This window comes from Aspergillus novofumigatus (assembly GCF_002847465.1).
Source record: "Aspergillus novofumigatus IBT 16806 chromosome Unknown P174scaffold_1, whole genome shotgun sequence".
Classification (NCBI taxonomy): domain Eukaryota; kingdom Fungi; phylum Ascomycota; class Eurotiomycetes; order Eurotiales; family Aspergillaceae; genus Aspergillus; species Aspergillus novofumigatus.
Window position 1 is genome coordinate 1,352,714 of NW_020194274.1, and position 14,424 is coordinate 1,367,137.

The 14,424-nt window shown below is 51.4% G+C and overlaps 4 protein-coding genes across 4 annotated transcripts; 3 read left to right on the forward strand and 1 right to left on the reverse strand.

Annotated features, from left to right (window-relative positions):
• Nucleotides 1-1,448: 1,448 nt before the first annotated feature.
• P174DRAFT_436776 (putative DUF21 and CBS domain protein (Mam3)) lies at nt 1,449-4,307 on the forward strand. Its single transcript, XM_024826121.1, has 5 exons — nt 1,449-1,856; nt 1,943-2,156; nt 2,223-2,892; nt 2,948-3,036; nt 3,075-4,307. The coding sequence occupies exons 1-5, from the start codon at nt 1,614-1,616 to the stop codon at nt 3,986-3,988; spliced, it is 2,130 nt and encodes a 709-aa protein (XP_024686965.1). The 5' UTR covers nt 1,449-1,613; the 3' UTR covers nt 3,989-4,307.
• Nucleotides 4,308-4,380: 73 nt separating this feature from the next.
• On the reverse strand, nt 4,381-6,166 carry P174DRAFT_399135 (putative C2H2 finger domain protein). The gene is made up of 2 exons (XM_024823859.1): nt 5,792-6,166; nt 4,381-5,739 (listed from the first exon to the last, which is right to left on the reverse strand). The coding sequence occupies exons 1-2, from the start codon at nt 5,878-5,880 to the stop codon at nt 4,386-4,388; spliced, it is 1,443 nt and encodes a 480-aa protein (XP_024686966.1). The 5' UTR covers nt 5,881-6,166; the 3' UTR covers nt 4,381-4,385.
• Nucleotides 6,167-6,431: 265 nt separating this feature from the next.
• P174DRAFT_447002 (HECT domain protein) lies at nt 6,432-10,900 on the forward strand. Its single transcript, XM_024828636.1, has 3 exons — nt 6,432-6,761; nt 6,840-10,536; nt 10,590-10,900. Exons 1-3 carry the CDS (start codon nt 6,577-6,579, stop codon nt 10,710-10,712), a joined length of 4,005 nt encoding a protein of 1,334 aa, XP_024686967.1. The 5' UTR covers nt 6,432-6,576; the 3' UTR covers nt 10,713-10,900.
• A 186-nt stretch (nt 10,901-11,086) lies between these two features.
• P174DRAFT_436780 (uncharacterized protein) lies at nt 11,087-12,553 on the forward strand. Its single transcript, XM_024826122.1, has 6 exons — nt 11,087-11,156; nt 11,276-11,359; nt 11,436-11,493; nt 11,550-11,894; nt 11,948-12,107; nt 12,172-12,553. Exons 3-6 carry the CDS (start codon nt 11,458-11,460, stop codon nt 12,459-12,461), a joined length of 831 nt encoding a protein of 276 aa, XP_024686968.1. The 5' UTR covers nt 11,087-11,156; nt 11,276-11,359; nt 11,436-11,457; the 3' UTR covers nt 12,462-12,553.
• Nucleotides 12,554-14,424: the final 1,871 nt, after the last annotated feature.

Sequence of the window (14,424 nt, forward strand, 5' to 3'; positions counted from 1 at the left end):
GATCGTCGAGGTGTCAAGCTGTCATTCGAAGTCTGATGTTAGCCATGGTCATAACTATTGTGGAGAGACGCAGCAGCCCACAGTAAGTTTTCCAGGAACATGTAAGAGGATAGACTCCCAGCACTTCTGGGACAGTAGGACATGTAACAAGACCGATGTCTTCAGCATGTCAACTATTGGGTACCTTACTTCCAGTAAACTCCAGCCACTCCATAGTCCGTCAATTCGAAAGGGCATGGAAAGCCGAGAGGACCACTCATGGGGCAACTCATATACAGCTCAATGATCAGCATTCACATTTGCAACGACAGATCAGTTGCCTTTTGTCCTTGAAAACGCATCTCCTTTACTTTATCTTGGTTTTCTCTGCTCAGTACTACATCTTCTATTCCCGTTCCTTTATGTTTATTTCCACTACTTGCATCTTCGCAGCAGATTAACTATGGCAATCCAGATCGACCGAGGCATTGGAACAGCACTAGCATCGCTCAAGGATATTAAGGACAACTGTTCCACGAGTCGTCCAAAGCTGAGCACAGAAACCAGTAGATCAGATGGTAAAAGAGAGTAGAATTCGTCCCTAACGGGGAGGCACTTATACCTGGTTGTTATGCGCTCCATCTTTGATATGATCCAAGATGACCAGGGAGATTCAATTGTCGATCATGGACAGAGGATATTGTCCTTGTTTCTCCAATGGACTGTAGTCTCTCTATTCTTGAAAATAGGCAAGTTTATTGCACCATGCTGTCTGTCGACGCTGATCTGACTGAATACATGCTACCACAGCTGGATGAGCAATTGAACCGAACTTCGACGAAGATACAGAGGCTGTTAAGCTCTAGCGAGTAGGTCCAGTTATCCTTCTTCGCTATTCTTCTTTATTCTTCATAGTAGATTGAGTAGATACCTAGAACTTGGTGCTGTTATTGCTTGGAGAATCGGAAATGGAAGCTGTGGCCAAATGCTAACCCTTAGTGGTTAGTACAATCTCATGCATTCGGCTAAGCATTTGATTGGGTATCAATGTCTCGCAACCAGTCCGTTTCTGGAGTAATACAAATCCAAGCCCGAGGCACTAAACCCAATAAGGTCTAGTTGCTAAATAAAAAAAGAAGTAAAAAAGAAAAAAGAGAAAAGGCTCAAGAACAGGGTGGAAAGTGGGAAACTCCTTGCTGCTGTTCGTTTGCAGGATCAAGCCCATCGACAAGAGATTCTACCTCTTTAGATATGACTGAAACAGAAGACTAGCTAGGTAGATAGCATCATTTCAGTCGATCTGATACGGAAAATAGATACCCCAAAGCTTGAAGAATGAGGACGTGCTGGGAGCTCCACCAGCCGAGAGAGGGCCGCACGTCATCGGGACATCCACCGTAGTCTTAAGTAACGGAATAAGGTAGTCTACCGCTTGGCCCGGAAACTCTTTAGGCCTTAGGTTTGGGACTCTCAGAGTCTCGTCCCCCAACTAGTCCAGAAAGAGGAGAAAAGAGACACTAAATCCATCGTTTTTCGCCATAAATATGTCACTGCAGTAGCCCGCGCTACTACTCACTTCTCTTTTTCTACTCCCTCACCAACTGCTGATGGCTATATCTTCGGCCAACCGCTACATGGCCTTCAGGCCCGTTGTCCTCGGTTTAGCGAAACTGTTTCTTCTGGCTTCCGCCCATATACCCCTCATCTCCGCCGCTCCTACAGTCGTCTCTCGCAATCAACACCATGTCTTGGGCGGCCATGAATTCGCCCCCAAACCAGCCGATGACCCAGGGTTATGGCTCTATCTCGGTGTGGCCGCTGCGCTCGTGCTGAGCGGTGGTGCCTTTGCTGGGTTGACCATTGCTTTGATGGGCCAGGTATGTTTTCTGGTTATCCCTGCCGATCGGGGCCTTGACGTGTCGGTCGCTTGAGCTAAAACTAACCCTCCACGTCAATCCGATAGGATGAGGTCTATCTGCAAGTCATCAAATCGTCAGGCGATAAATCCGAACGCAGAAATGCCGCTAGTGTGCTTCGACTCCTCAAGAAAGGAAAACATTGGGTTCTGGTCACTTTGCTGCTCAGTAACGTCATCACCAACGAGACTCTCCCCATCATCCTCGATCGATCGCTCGGAGGAGGCTGGCCTGCTGTTTTGGGCAGCACTGTACTCATCGGTAAATATTTTCGCCCGCCTTTTGATTGGTACCCCTCCAATTGGCGTCGTGTTAACGATGTCTCAGTGATCTTTGGTGAAATCGTTCCTCAGTCGATATGTGTCCGATACGGTCTCCCGATCGGGGCCTGGATGGCTCCCTGCGTCCTAGCGCTTATGTACATCATGTCTCCTGTCGCTTGGCCCGTGGCCAAGCTGTTGGACAGACTACTGGGTGAAGATCATGGAACAATTTACAAGAAGGCTGGTCTGAAGACTCTGGTGACATTGCACAAGACTCTGGGTGAGGCGGGAGAACAGCTCAACTCGGATGAAGTCACCATCATCAGCGCTGTGCTGGACCTAAAAGAAAAGTCCGTCGGAAGCATCATGACGCCCATGGAAGATGTCTTTACCATGTCCGCAGATACCGTCTTGGACGAATCGACTATGGATCTCATTCTGTCCCAGGGATACTCCCGAATTCCTATCCATGCCCCCGATAACCCTATGAACTTTGTGGGTATGCTCTTGGTCAAGATGCTGATCACCTATGATCCCGAGGATTGCAAGCGCGTGCGAGATTTCGCTTTGGCGACGCTTCCCGAAACTCGCCCCGAAACCAGCTGTCTGGACATTGTCAACTTCTTCCAGGAGGGCAAGTCGCACATGGTTCTCGTCTCCGAATATCCTGGTGAGGATCGTGGTGCATTGGGAGTGGTCACCTTGGAGGACGTGATCGAGGAGCTAATTGGCGAGTATGTGGTTTTGCGTTGTCCCTTATCCAGCCAGATGACACTGACGAGCGAGCAGGGAAATTATTGACGAGTCCGATGTCTTCATTGATGTACACAAGGCAATTAGGCGCATGGCTCCGGCTCCCAAGTCTCGCGTTCCGAAAGGTCGCATTGTCGAGGAGCCGCCCATGCTCGCTCTCGAGTCCGCGGGCCTCTGCTGGAAACCGACGGCCAATCCCGTATGCCCTCCGTCGATCGGCGTCGCAGCTCCGTGGAAGCTCCTCCGCCACGCTTCCATCTGCGCCTCCAGACCTCGGACAAGAATTCCGACTCGACTGATGGTTTCCTCACTCACAGAGGGGCTACTGACGAGATACGCGAACATCTGAAGCACCTTGGACCGTCCAACCTGGCCAGCCGCCCTCGTCAAACTCGCTACCAAAACGTGAAGATCAAGCGAGCAAGCGGCTCTCCCAGCCGATCGGGACACACTGATATGGATTCCGGGCACAGCACCTCGGGCTCCCAGGTCGTGAACAATACATCTACCGGCTTGGCCGGAGGCATAGGAGCTGGACTCCTTCAATCTGGCATTGACGCCCGAGACGGTGTCCACGCGGTCAAGCTAGGCTACGGCACCATAAACAACCGAGCCTCGGATAACGATGCCCTCGAACTAACCATTCCAGAAGCCGTCCACGAAGAGCAGGATGATAAACCGCCGTCGAGGACGAGCATCGCCACCAGCACCACATCGTCTGACCTGCGGAACCGGCCTGAGGAACGGGCCCGACTAGGCAGTAGTTACATGCACAAGGGACCCGCCCGCAGCGGCAGCATCACCGAGCAGGTCGTCGACGTCAACGGAATCCGCAAAGTCATTCTCCACACCACCAGCAGCAACACCTCCGATGATGACGAACGATCGTCCAATAAGCAAGCCGAGTTCCCCGTTCGTCAGGACGGCCAGCTCATTGACCTTGATGAAGAGCAATCCGCCCCTGCTACACAACCTAACGGGCACAAAAAGAAGAAACGCCGCCGCAAGCACAAGTCCCACGCGAAAACTTCGGACGGCCGGCGGCCTGACGAAGAAGCACCCCTGTTGTCTCGGTGAGCTTTTTCGCGATTGGAAGGCGCCTCTTCCTCCTTCTCCACCTCTCTACCTCTCCACCTCTCCACCTCTCCATCACTCTGCCGGCCAGAGCGACGATCGTGCAAGCGAGTCCTTGATGTAAGCGCCTGTGTATGAGCATACTGTACGTGACTACGGAAAAGAGCGAACGATAACGGTGTTCGTTTTGAAATCCTTCATTCGGGAAGCGTATCCCATGCATAAATAGCCTGTAACCCTTCAGTCTAATCGACTTGTCTATTTTCTCCATCATAAAGAAATGATTGTAGAGACGATAGACCGCCTGTATGGCACTACGAAATCCAGAAATTCGTCATATGCATTCGACTTTTGATATTTTGATCATCTCATCTCATCCATGTATATGCATGCACCTGAATTAACTCCCGTAATCGACTTGACAAAAACCAAACCATTGACCGACAATAACGTGATCATTGCAGAAGAGGGTCCTAGTAGTCAACGTCAGCATCCTGTTAGACTGGTCAAGGAAAGATGTACATACCCGGAAGTGTTTCTGGTTGTTCGCAGCCCGATTGACCCGGTCTCTGTACCGGAGTTCTTGCCGGATGGCGCGCGTCCGGTCCTTGCGTTCCGACATGACAGCGACTCGTTTCTGATCCTCCGTGGCGCCGATCATGCCCAGGCCGCCATTGGCACGGGTGACAAGAGCGCGAGCGGGGTTGCGGCCCCGGGGCCGCTCTTCCTCGACTTCGCCGTTTTCGATGGCGAGTTGGCGGGCAATCCGCTCCTCCATCGATGGGTAGTTGTGCAGGTTCTGGCGGTAGTATTTGGCGAGAGAGCGGTGGCCGACGCTCTTGCCGGAGGGGAGGTGCAGTTCGTATTCGGTCTGGTACACGACGGGTGCCTTTCTGTGGGAATCGAAGTCGTCGTCGTCTTCGTCCTCGTCCAGGGAGGAGGCCGAGGTTTCCGTCTCCCATCCGTCGTCGTCGACGTCCGAGCCGGTTACCTTGACTCCGCCGTCCTCTGGTGTCTCGCTGGTTACTGACCCGGCCTCGTCATCGGAGTATGTGCTGCGGAAGTCGTAGTACTGGCCAATCTCGATCTGCTCCTCCTCGGTCTCGAAAGCGATCATGCAATGGCCCTTGTCCCGCATGTGAGTACGAATGCCGGCGGGGCTGTTTCGGATGGCATGGCAGTAGAGGCATTCGCTGTTCTCGTTGATTTTCCGGTAGAGGTAGTGGATCAGACCCTCGAGGTTGACGAGGTAGTCTTTCTCGGGGATGAACATGCCGTGGCTCTTGCGCATGTGCTCTGTGTTCTCCTGAAGGTCCGAAGCCTTGTGGCTACAGAACAGACAGCGGGAAGGCGAGTATTCAGACCCGTCCTCCTCGAGCTCCTCCTCATCCTCATCCTCTTCCTCGATCGTCGATGTCTTGAGATTGTCGGCAACCTTGGCGACTTCCGAGTCGCCTTCCTGAGACTTGTTGATCGGTTCGCCCAGAGAGAAGGTGGAGCTCAAGACGGATGACGAATCGTCTGCAAGGTCTTTGCTCATCCGCGCCTCGCGGGCCTTGTGCTTGGAGCTCTTCACGTGGTTCTGATACGAGTTCTCACTGTAGAATGTCTTCTGGCAAGCGAGGCAGGACTTCTCGAAGGACGCCTTGGCGGCAGCGGCGGTCGAAGTGGCTTTGGCGGCAAGGACTTTTTCATTGAAGATTTCCTGGGATACTGGAGGCAGAGAGGCAACACGGCGCTTCATGTTATATAAACTATTGATATTAGTAACTTGACAGAAGTGACATGGGCTTCCGGGAAACCTACTGCCAATCCGTGCGCATGTGATCCCTTTGAGCATCGCTGCTCCGGAACGCAACCAAGCAGGTATTGCAAGTATAAGGAAGAGAAGACATCTTGAAAGTTGCTGAAGTGATCGATGAAAGAATAAGGCTATCAAACAAAAAAGTGATGCGGTGGTTGATTGCCACTACTCGTTGTGGGAAGAAATTCGAGCGGGGTACAAGTCGATGCGAAAACTCGAGCACGATGAAGTGAAGAGTGAGTCAGGTCCTGATGAAGATAAAGGGAAGGCAAGAGACAGGAAATGAGAGGCAACCAAAGGGTGCCAGGCGATCAGTAAGCGTTCCTGATCTCACTTGATGGGTGCTGGTCGAAGAAACTATTGATAATCAATAATCACCTCCGATAAAGTTCCATTCGAACCGCACAAAATCCTCGCCTTGCCGCTTTAAGGCTGTAATTTTGGACAGTGGCGATGACGTTAAAGGCACGTGACGCTCTAACCTAAGCCCGACTAAGTTAATTGAATACAAGGCTGCCCTATTCCGGTTTAGGCTTGACATCTCTGGATCATCAATGTTCCAGACGTTTTAGTCATCTGCAATCATGGGGTTTGGCGCCTGAGGCTAGGATGCCTCTCTGGCGATGATATCAGCTTGGCGGAGGAACAGCTGGCCGTCACATACGCTGTTCACGATCCCAACCGCAACCATTTTGCTTTCAACCATATTTTTCCGCTTCTTATACGTACGATAGGAACGGCTCTATCCTGACCGTCACCGCTCAGGTATGCTCCTCAGTCCGCGAAGATGACTAGGCTCCGCGGAGCTTCAGTGAGCTCTGGCGTCGACCGGTCTCAGTTCCATCGGTCAAAGCTTCCTTCAAACGCGCCAGATATCGTTGTTCAGAACACCATCGATGTGTCCGATCCGGCGCAAGTGCTATTGTGGTATAGGGAGGAGCGACGACGCCAGTTCAACCTTCTAGTCCGAAAGTGAGTGTGTCACACGAAACCACCTAAAACCCGACGATGTGAGGCGTGGGTCACGGCTAATTGAGTTTTGATTTAAAGATACAAAAACCAGCTCCTCCATGGATGTCAAGATCCAGCCTGCCGCACTCCGACCTGCGCGAGTTACAGGCGAAGGGTATCTGAAGGGCCGTATCGCCGTTACACTGAGCTAAGTGCCCGGACCCTGGCCTGCTACTTGGCTAGCTTGGACAATCCGGAGAGCGGTCTCTGCCGTAACTCCCAGCGCGTCCCGTCGGAGCTGTCGTCTCACGATCATCTGCGTTCATCGAGACGGTCAGGCCGCGGAGCATTGACCGACCGTACCGAAGCACGAAGTCCATCATCGGCATCGAGTCGGAGAACAGCTGGGGATCTGTCGGCAAACAGGGCCTTGCTCAATCAAGATGCAGCGTCTGCGAAGCCCTCTGACGACATCGGAATAGGGCCCGGGTCGTATATGGAATCGCGACAGCAAAATGAGCCCGCGCCAGTTGACGACGAATCCGCGACACAACGAATGAAAGACCCGAAGTCCTTTACGCAGAACCTGTTTGATACTCTCTCGCTCCGAATGGTTGAATGGCTCCCTCTACGGCGGTCACCAGACGTGCTGGATTCAGATGCAGATCGTTTGGGTAAGCAACACGCTCGGTCACCCAAACGCGAGGGTTGCGAACATACAAATACTACTATGGGATCTACGTGCGCAAGGCGGCGTGCAAGCATGCAAAATAAGTCACCGGGGGCTCCTCCCCATACTCCTTCGTCACGAGATGCGAATAGACGAGTCGCCCGAGTTGAATCGAAACCCGAGCATCAAGTGAGACGAATATCCCTGATCGAGACAGACCAGCATCAACAAAGTCCGCGCACAATCAAAGAGGGAAAGTCGCGGCCAGACTTGAGGCCAAGCCGAAAGCTCTCTTACAATTCGCATCTTGAGACTGACGGATCGGTCAACATACCATCGCCGCCGGCATTGAAGCATCGCCCGCAAAAACATCGCGGCAGAAATGAACATCTCGATGGGTCTTTTACACAGACACAGCGGAAAAAGAAGGAGAGGCGTGTGTCGTGGGATAGTGCGAAATTCTTAAATGACACCCAGAATCAGGATGCCGAAAAGCCGCTGGCACCTAGAGACGACCACTTGGCATCAGAAACACAATCTTCGAACGATGACCAGTCAAATTGCAAAAGCTCTTATCAAAAGGTGGAACGACCGCTGACTGTTCAAACGCTAAGTCACTTAAATGGCGCAATCATCGACGGGCTCGCGCGAATGATGGTTCAATCTGACGAAGAAGCTCAGAGATGGAGGGACGAGCTGCGTTACATGGAATCTACAGGGAACTTTGAGAATCCGGAATGGCAGTTTGCAACATCGCGCCAGCGTCGAATGTATATATTCCTTGCCCAGAGTGTATTCTACGCACTGGGTTCTACCAAGCAAATTCTTCGCTCATTCCGAGACGAGACGGCTGGCCCGGAGCAGGATTACTCAAATTCGAAGCTTGATTTGCAGCAGCTACAACCATCGCTGAGCAAGCTGTTCACTTTCTGTCCCTGGGATATTGCTCTCCATAGCCTGTGGCGCGCAGTGGAGACGCTGTTTATGCCACCAAAAGAGCTCTACGTGCCTGGTCGTCTATCACGCCGTTCGTCAACCAACTCGACTTCAACCGGGCCGTCATCTATGCCAATCATCGGTCGGCGAACATCTGATTTCGAAGGCCACGAACATTTGGCTGATGCCAATGCGGCAGATATTGCAACCGTTGCCTTCTTTGCCCTCACCAGCAGTCTTCCCCAAGTTGATGCGCACACATGGCGTTCGGTCCTTCAAATGCGCGCCCTTGGCACCGTGGCTTCGAGTGCAGACATGGAAAAACTCTCTCCAGCAAAGGCACAGTCCATTGTCGAGCTCACTGACAAGCTTGAGCACGAGCTGGCTTTGCGGTTGATCAACCGGCTGGTGCGTGCTCTTACCGCGCGCTTGGCTTTTTATGAGATATCGAAAGCGCGTCATCCTTGCCTCCAAGATTTCTCCAAGAAGCGACAAGACAGTACCCTGGATCTTCTGATGAACAACCTGAGCGACCATTACAGCCTTGTAAGAGCAGGAACGGACGAGTCAGATGAAGCCGAACTCCCACCATCTGCAGCCGCTATTATCGCTGAATGGCTTCGGACTCTTTTCCTGAGAGAATGGGACGGTAATCCTGAGATGTCACGGAGCAGCTCCGCTGGAGGCGTCGTGGAGATTCTGTCACGGATGTACAAGCAGCGCAACCGCCTGGGGTTGATCCCGGAAGATTTCCACACCCCGTTCCTCTGCGAGCGGTTGGAGCCGCTGGATATGCCTGTGGAATGGATGGGAAGGTTGACCAATAACAAAACGTTACATCTGCTTTCTTATTCGTTCCTTTTTCCTCCTTCAGCACTCGTCATTTATTTCCGCGCCCTGAACTACGCTGCCATGTCCAAGTACTACGAAGCTGCCATGACAACCTCGAGACACGTGAACCAGACCGCATTTGGACCGATCCCGATACAAGATGATGTTATGCTGTTGTCACAAATGAAGACATCCATGTCTACGTACCTGGTTCTCATGGTGCGTCGTGATAACGTGCTCACCGATGCTCTTAACCAACTCTGGCGGCGGGAGAGAAGAGAGCTGATGCGTCCACTGAAAGTGCAGATGGGGATGGACGAAGGTGAAGAAGGCCTCGATCACGGCGGTGTCCAGCAAGAGTTTTTCCGAGTCGTCATGGCAGAAGCTCTGGATCCATCGTACGGTATGTTCACAATGGACGCGCGAACCCGTATCTCGTGGTTTCAGCCTTGTTCGTTGGAACCCCTCTACAAATTCGAGCTCCTGGGCTTGCTCATGTCGCTTGCAATCTATAACGGTTTGACATTGCCGGTTAACTTTCCGGTCGCCTTCTACCGCAAGCTGCTCGGACTCAAAGTAAAACACTTGGAGCATATCCGAGATGGCTGGCCGGAGCTTGCGAAAGGACTTGAGTTATTATTGTCATGGCAGGAGGGCGATGTGGGAGATGTCTTCATGCGAACATATGAGTTCACTTTCGAAGCCTTTGGGGCCGTCGAAACGGTTGACATGGAGAAGGTTGACAGAGACACTGTATGGCCCTTACGGGCAAGGGACCGCGGCAAGTCGTTGGAACTTGCAACGAACTGGTCGGAGCTATCTCGGCATGCTGATCCCGCAGATCTGAGTCCTCCCTGCTCCATGGCTGCGGTCCATGCTGGTTTCCTCGACTGCGGACCGTCGCATCGGAGCACATCAGAGCCTCTTGACCATTGCGTCCCGACGCCTCCAGTTGAGGAGGCCTCCCTTGTTACGAATGAGAACCGTGCTCAGTTCGTCAAAGATTACATATTCTGGCTTACTGATAAGTCGATCAGACCCCAGTTTGAGGCGTTTGCGCGGGGATTCTATACCTGTCTTGACCGAGCAGCCCTGTCAATCTTTACGCCAGAAGCTTTCAAGACGGTCGTCGAAGGAATTCAGGAAATCGACCTGGGAGAACTGGAACGCCATGCCAGATACGAAGGTGGCTTCGGCCCCCATCACCGAGTCATCCGAGATTTCTGGAGCATTGTGAAGGGCTTTTCTGCAGAGAAGAAGGCGCAGCTCTTGGAGTTTGTCACGGCCAGTGATCGTGTTCCTGTGAACGGTATTGCGAGCATCATGTTTGTCATTCAGAGAAACGGTGTGGGTGATGCTGTAAGTTTACTCGGCTCCTTTTCGGCTACATTATCAGACTGACATTTCTCCAGCGCCTTCCGACCAGTTTGACCTGTTTTGGTCGACTACTTTTGCCGGAATACTCATCAAAGAGTGTCTTGGAAGAGAAGCTTAACAAAGCTCTTGAGAATGCTCGGGGTTTTGGAGTTGCTTGATTTGCCAGGCAAACTCTTATGCTCGCTTGCTAGATAATACCCTCTGCAAGGTTGGTTTGTGTGATATACCGCACATCGCTGCAAGCGCCACTCATGGCCATGGTGCATGGAGGATAGGACGTATTTAGGTGGTTTCGGGATCCAGCCATAGAGGACGTGCTGTATATAATATGATCATATTCATGGAGGGCCTATACGTTGCCCATTACAGTCTCATTTTTCTCTTTCCATTGCTCATGTCTTGTGAGGCGATTCGCCAAACCTGCCTGCCAGTCTTCGGACAAGTTTCCCCCGACAAATGACGTTGCTGCCATGGAAAGGCGGGATTTGCCATGATTGCTCTCGCTCTGATCTTTGGGGTGATTTGCCTATTTCTTCACTATCCTGTTGAATTTTTCTTCTCGTACATAGACGATCTATACGCTTCGAATAGAGATTCTGGATGTAAGTCTTGAGTCCCGCTGTTGTCCAGTCATATTCAACATCACCCCCACGGTGCGCTGTCCTCCGGGATTGACTCAACCAGTCGCAACCAACAGTGACTGACTGATTTATTCTCCAAGTTCCTCAACTTCAGATTTTACAGTCTTCCCTCATTTTCTGTCATACATTTGAAGAATCTTTCCTTTTCTCCTTACTCGCGATAGGTACGTGTGAATGCTAGGATTTGTCTTGACTGCCCCGCTACCCCACGCTTCTATATTCTAACTTGTACCTCTCTAGATATCACATTAGAGACTCCAAAATGCCGCCAATTGTCCACTGTGTTCGCCACGCGCAGGTATGTTTCTCATTGTAGACATCTCTCTGCGTACACGAAACTTACCACACCATCAGGGCGTCCACAACCTCAGCACAGCAAACCACGTCATCCACGATCCTTCCCTGACCGACCTCGGAAACGAACAATGTCGCATCCTTCGCGACAAATTCCCCTTCCATGATCGGATCGAGCTGATCACCGCGTCGCCCCTCCGACGGACCATCTACACCGCATACCAGAGCTTCCAGCCCGTGTTCGAGAAACACAAGGATATGAAGATCGTGCTGCTGCCAGATGTGCAAGAAACCAGTGACGTTCCCTGCGATACGGGGAGTGACCCAGAGGTTCTGCGGAAGGAGATGGAGAAGCAGGGAATCCCCGTGGATATGAGTTTAGTGCAGGAGGGATGGAATAGCAAGGTTGGTTTGTTTCTTTCGATTTGTGATGGGGAAGGGAGACTGACGGTATTCAGACTGGTCGCTATGCGCCAACCAACGAGGCGATCAAGAGCCGGGCGCGTGAGGCGCGGCGCTGGTTGAAGGAGAGGCCGGAGAAGGAGATCGTTGTCGTCACCCATGGTGGTTTCCTGCACTATTTCACGGAGGACTGGGAGGATAGTAGTGTTTACCAGGGTATGTCCTGTCCTCGTCTTCTCAGCTTTCCGGTGGCCAGAATAATGTGACTGACACTTGTAAGGAACCGGTTGGAGCAACACCGAATACCGCAGCTTCGTCTTCTCCGACGAGACACACAAAGATGACCTGGAAGGCTACCCATTAGACGGCGACAATGCGACAATGGTTGAGACAGTGGAGTCGCGCCATCGCCGTGGTAAGGACGGCCCGATGCTAGACCGTGAGAGACAAAAGACACTGTACAAGCTTGGCACACAAGGATGGGATGACCAGGGCTTGCAACTGAGCACAGCCGAGCGAGAGCATGCCACAGTTCCGGAGGGCAAGGAGGTCGAGGGTGTCAGAGTCTGAGACGTTGGACTTGTACTTGGCAGAGTTGGCTGCTGCATGATTGGACTGAAGATAGATCTAGACGAAAATAGATGCAAAATAGAAGGCAATCCATTGGTTCAGATGTTTCATTTGATTGTAGAGGAGGGAAATAAAGAGTCGATCTCAATGTTGGCGGTTGATAGAACAAAGCTGGGGATCTCAATAACGGATGCAACAAAGGCGCCCGTTTCACATCCAATCCCCCGACAGGGAACAAGGTTCGGGATCACATCGATGATTGGACTCGGTGCGATTCTTCAAGGAAGATTTCCGTGGATTGGAGACATACTTGCAACACTCGAACAATAGCCATTATGCGCTCAGAGACAAAAGTACAAAGCTCGCCGAGTCGACCAGAATAGAACAAACGGACGCAAGAACAAGACAGCGACAAAGGCTGCGTTCAAGTCAAGTACTTCTTTATGAGTCGTCGTCTATAAGAATATCGACTGCTGCGTGCTTTTGCAATCAGATCAGCCAGAACCTTTTCCTGATCGTCTCAGCAGATAATATCGGTTCATGCTTTACTCTACCAAGCAGTATCGAACAGGTGAGGCCGTCCAGAAAGGCAAGCAAATACTAACGTCTGGTTCTCAGGGTTCTGTATAATCTGTGATCGATCTTCTGGATATTCGATAAGCTTAAGTCTAGTAAGTGACCCCAACCCTCAATAGCTAACGGAAACAGGATGCAATCAACTCTTCAAGATGGGATATATTTGCTCAATCGGCGAGATAACAACGCTCAATATACATGATCTTCCCTAAGTCTCGAACCCTTCCTCTAAAAGACGACAGCTAATCTCGATCAGGCATGGCAACTGGCGGTTTGACAAAAGCATTCAAGTCTATCAACCTCAACTCGACTCGAGACTCGACTTCAGGTACGTCAGGATCCACTGGTGTATGGCTTACAGAGTATAGGGTTTGCTTCACTTCTTTCATGAGGGCCATGCGAGCCTGTTCAACATATGTGAGACGCACGCGCTCGCCGAATAAGTTCATCCCTTCCCATTCAAGTGAGCGAGATGTTACTGATGTACGCCAGGGACGTTGGATATAGACAAAAGCCATGGTACCAGCAGAGGCTGCGTTCGAACATTGGAGGGCCGATGAGGACCTGGAACAGGAGACTAAAGAGCACAATTCATCTACCGCAAAGGTCAGGATTTCACTCCGCAGGTTGGACAAGACTGACCGGTTCTAGATACACTATCATGGCCAGCGGGCTCAATCCATTGGATCGGCGTTCTTTTCACACGGTACGTGCTTGACAGACTAAGGCCAGAGACTGAGCAGACACTAATTTCCCAGGCTACGCGTCCAACGATCTCGCTATACCGCAACCCGATGATGAAATGCATTGCTCTTGAGGCGGTGATTCGAGATCCGCCGGGCCAGGAAGATACAACCAGTCGAGAACCAGCGTGTGAAGATCATGTACTCCATCCCGAGCCATTCGCTCAATAGCGAGATCCTCCATCAATACATTCAAGTTCATGTCAGTCCTTCAGAATCCGGGCTAGGCTCACTATAACTCCAGTAAACCATAAACAAGGGTAGGTGCATCAGCCTTCACTTTCACATAGATTGCCCCAATCTGAGCTAAGAGGCAGAGTACGATAGAATAGCCAATTGAACGATCCTGTTCTGTAGTGGTAGACTGAGCCACGAGGCAGACTTAACCCCGACTTCGAGGCAGTGCTCAAGGCAACGAGATTGATAGCTTGTTTCGTATGTAGATCCGTCTTATCACAATCGTATTTGTGAGCAGGCTTGTTAATCCATCTGCTGGTGCTTTCTTGTTGAATCGTCAGAATGCTTCTGACGGCTAGAATTGAACAGTCCTAGGTTCAATTCAGCTCCATGGTTAGTGGACCTGTCAGATAGTATATAAGCTGTTGATTTGTGCAATTAGCTGGATCGCCGTCCATCAAATTGAG

Bases quoted from the DNA above. Each gene is read 5' to 3' on its own strand.
- P174DRAFT_436776 (XM_024826121.1), top strand. From the start codon at position 1,614: ATGGCCTTCAGGCCCGTTGTCCTCGGTTTAGCGAAACTGTTTCTTCTG. The intron at 1,857-1,942 runs GTATGTTTTCTG...TCAATCCGATAG, and splicing joins CCATTGCTTTGATGGGCCAG to GATGAGGTCTATCTGCAAGT. The intron at 2,893-2,947 runs GTATGTGGTTTT...ACGAGCGAGCAG, and splicing joins ATCGAGGAGCTAATTGGCGA to GGAAATTATTGACGAGTCCG.
- P174DRAFT_399135 (XM_024823859.1), bottom strand. From the start codon at position 5,880: ATGTCTTCTCTTCCTTATACTTGCAATACCTGCTTGGTTGCGTTCCGG. The intron at 5,740-5,791 runs GTAGGTTTCCCG...TAATATCAATAG, and splicing joins CACATGCGCACGGATTGGCA to TTTATATAACATGAAGCGCC.
- P174DRAFT_447002 (XM_024828636.1), top strand. From the start codon at position 6,577: ATGACTAGGCTCCGCGGAGCTTCAGTGAGCTCTGGCGTCGACCGGTCT. The intron at 6,762-6,839 runs GTGAGTGTGTCA...TTTGATTTAAAG, and splicing joins TTCAACCTTCTAGTCCGAAA to ATACAAAAACCAGCTCCTCC. The intron at 10,537-10,589 runs GTAAGTTTACTC...ACATTTCTCCAG, and splicing joins GAAACGGTGTGGGTGATGCT to CGCCTTCCGACCAGTTTGAC.
- P174DRAFT_436780 (XM_024826122.1), top strand. From the start codon at position 11,458: ATGCCGCCAATTGTCCACTGTGTTCGCCACGCGCAG. The intron at 11,494-11,549 runs GTATGTTTCTCA...CCACACCATCAG, and splicing joins ACTGTGTTCGCCACGCGCAG to GGCGTCCACAACCTCAGCAC. The intron at 11,895-11,947 runs GTTGGTTTGTTT...GACGGTATTCAG, and splicing joins AGGAGGGATGGAATAGCAAG to ACTGGTCGCTATGCGCCAAC.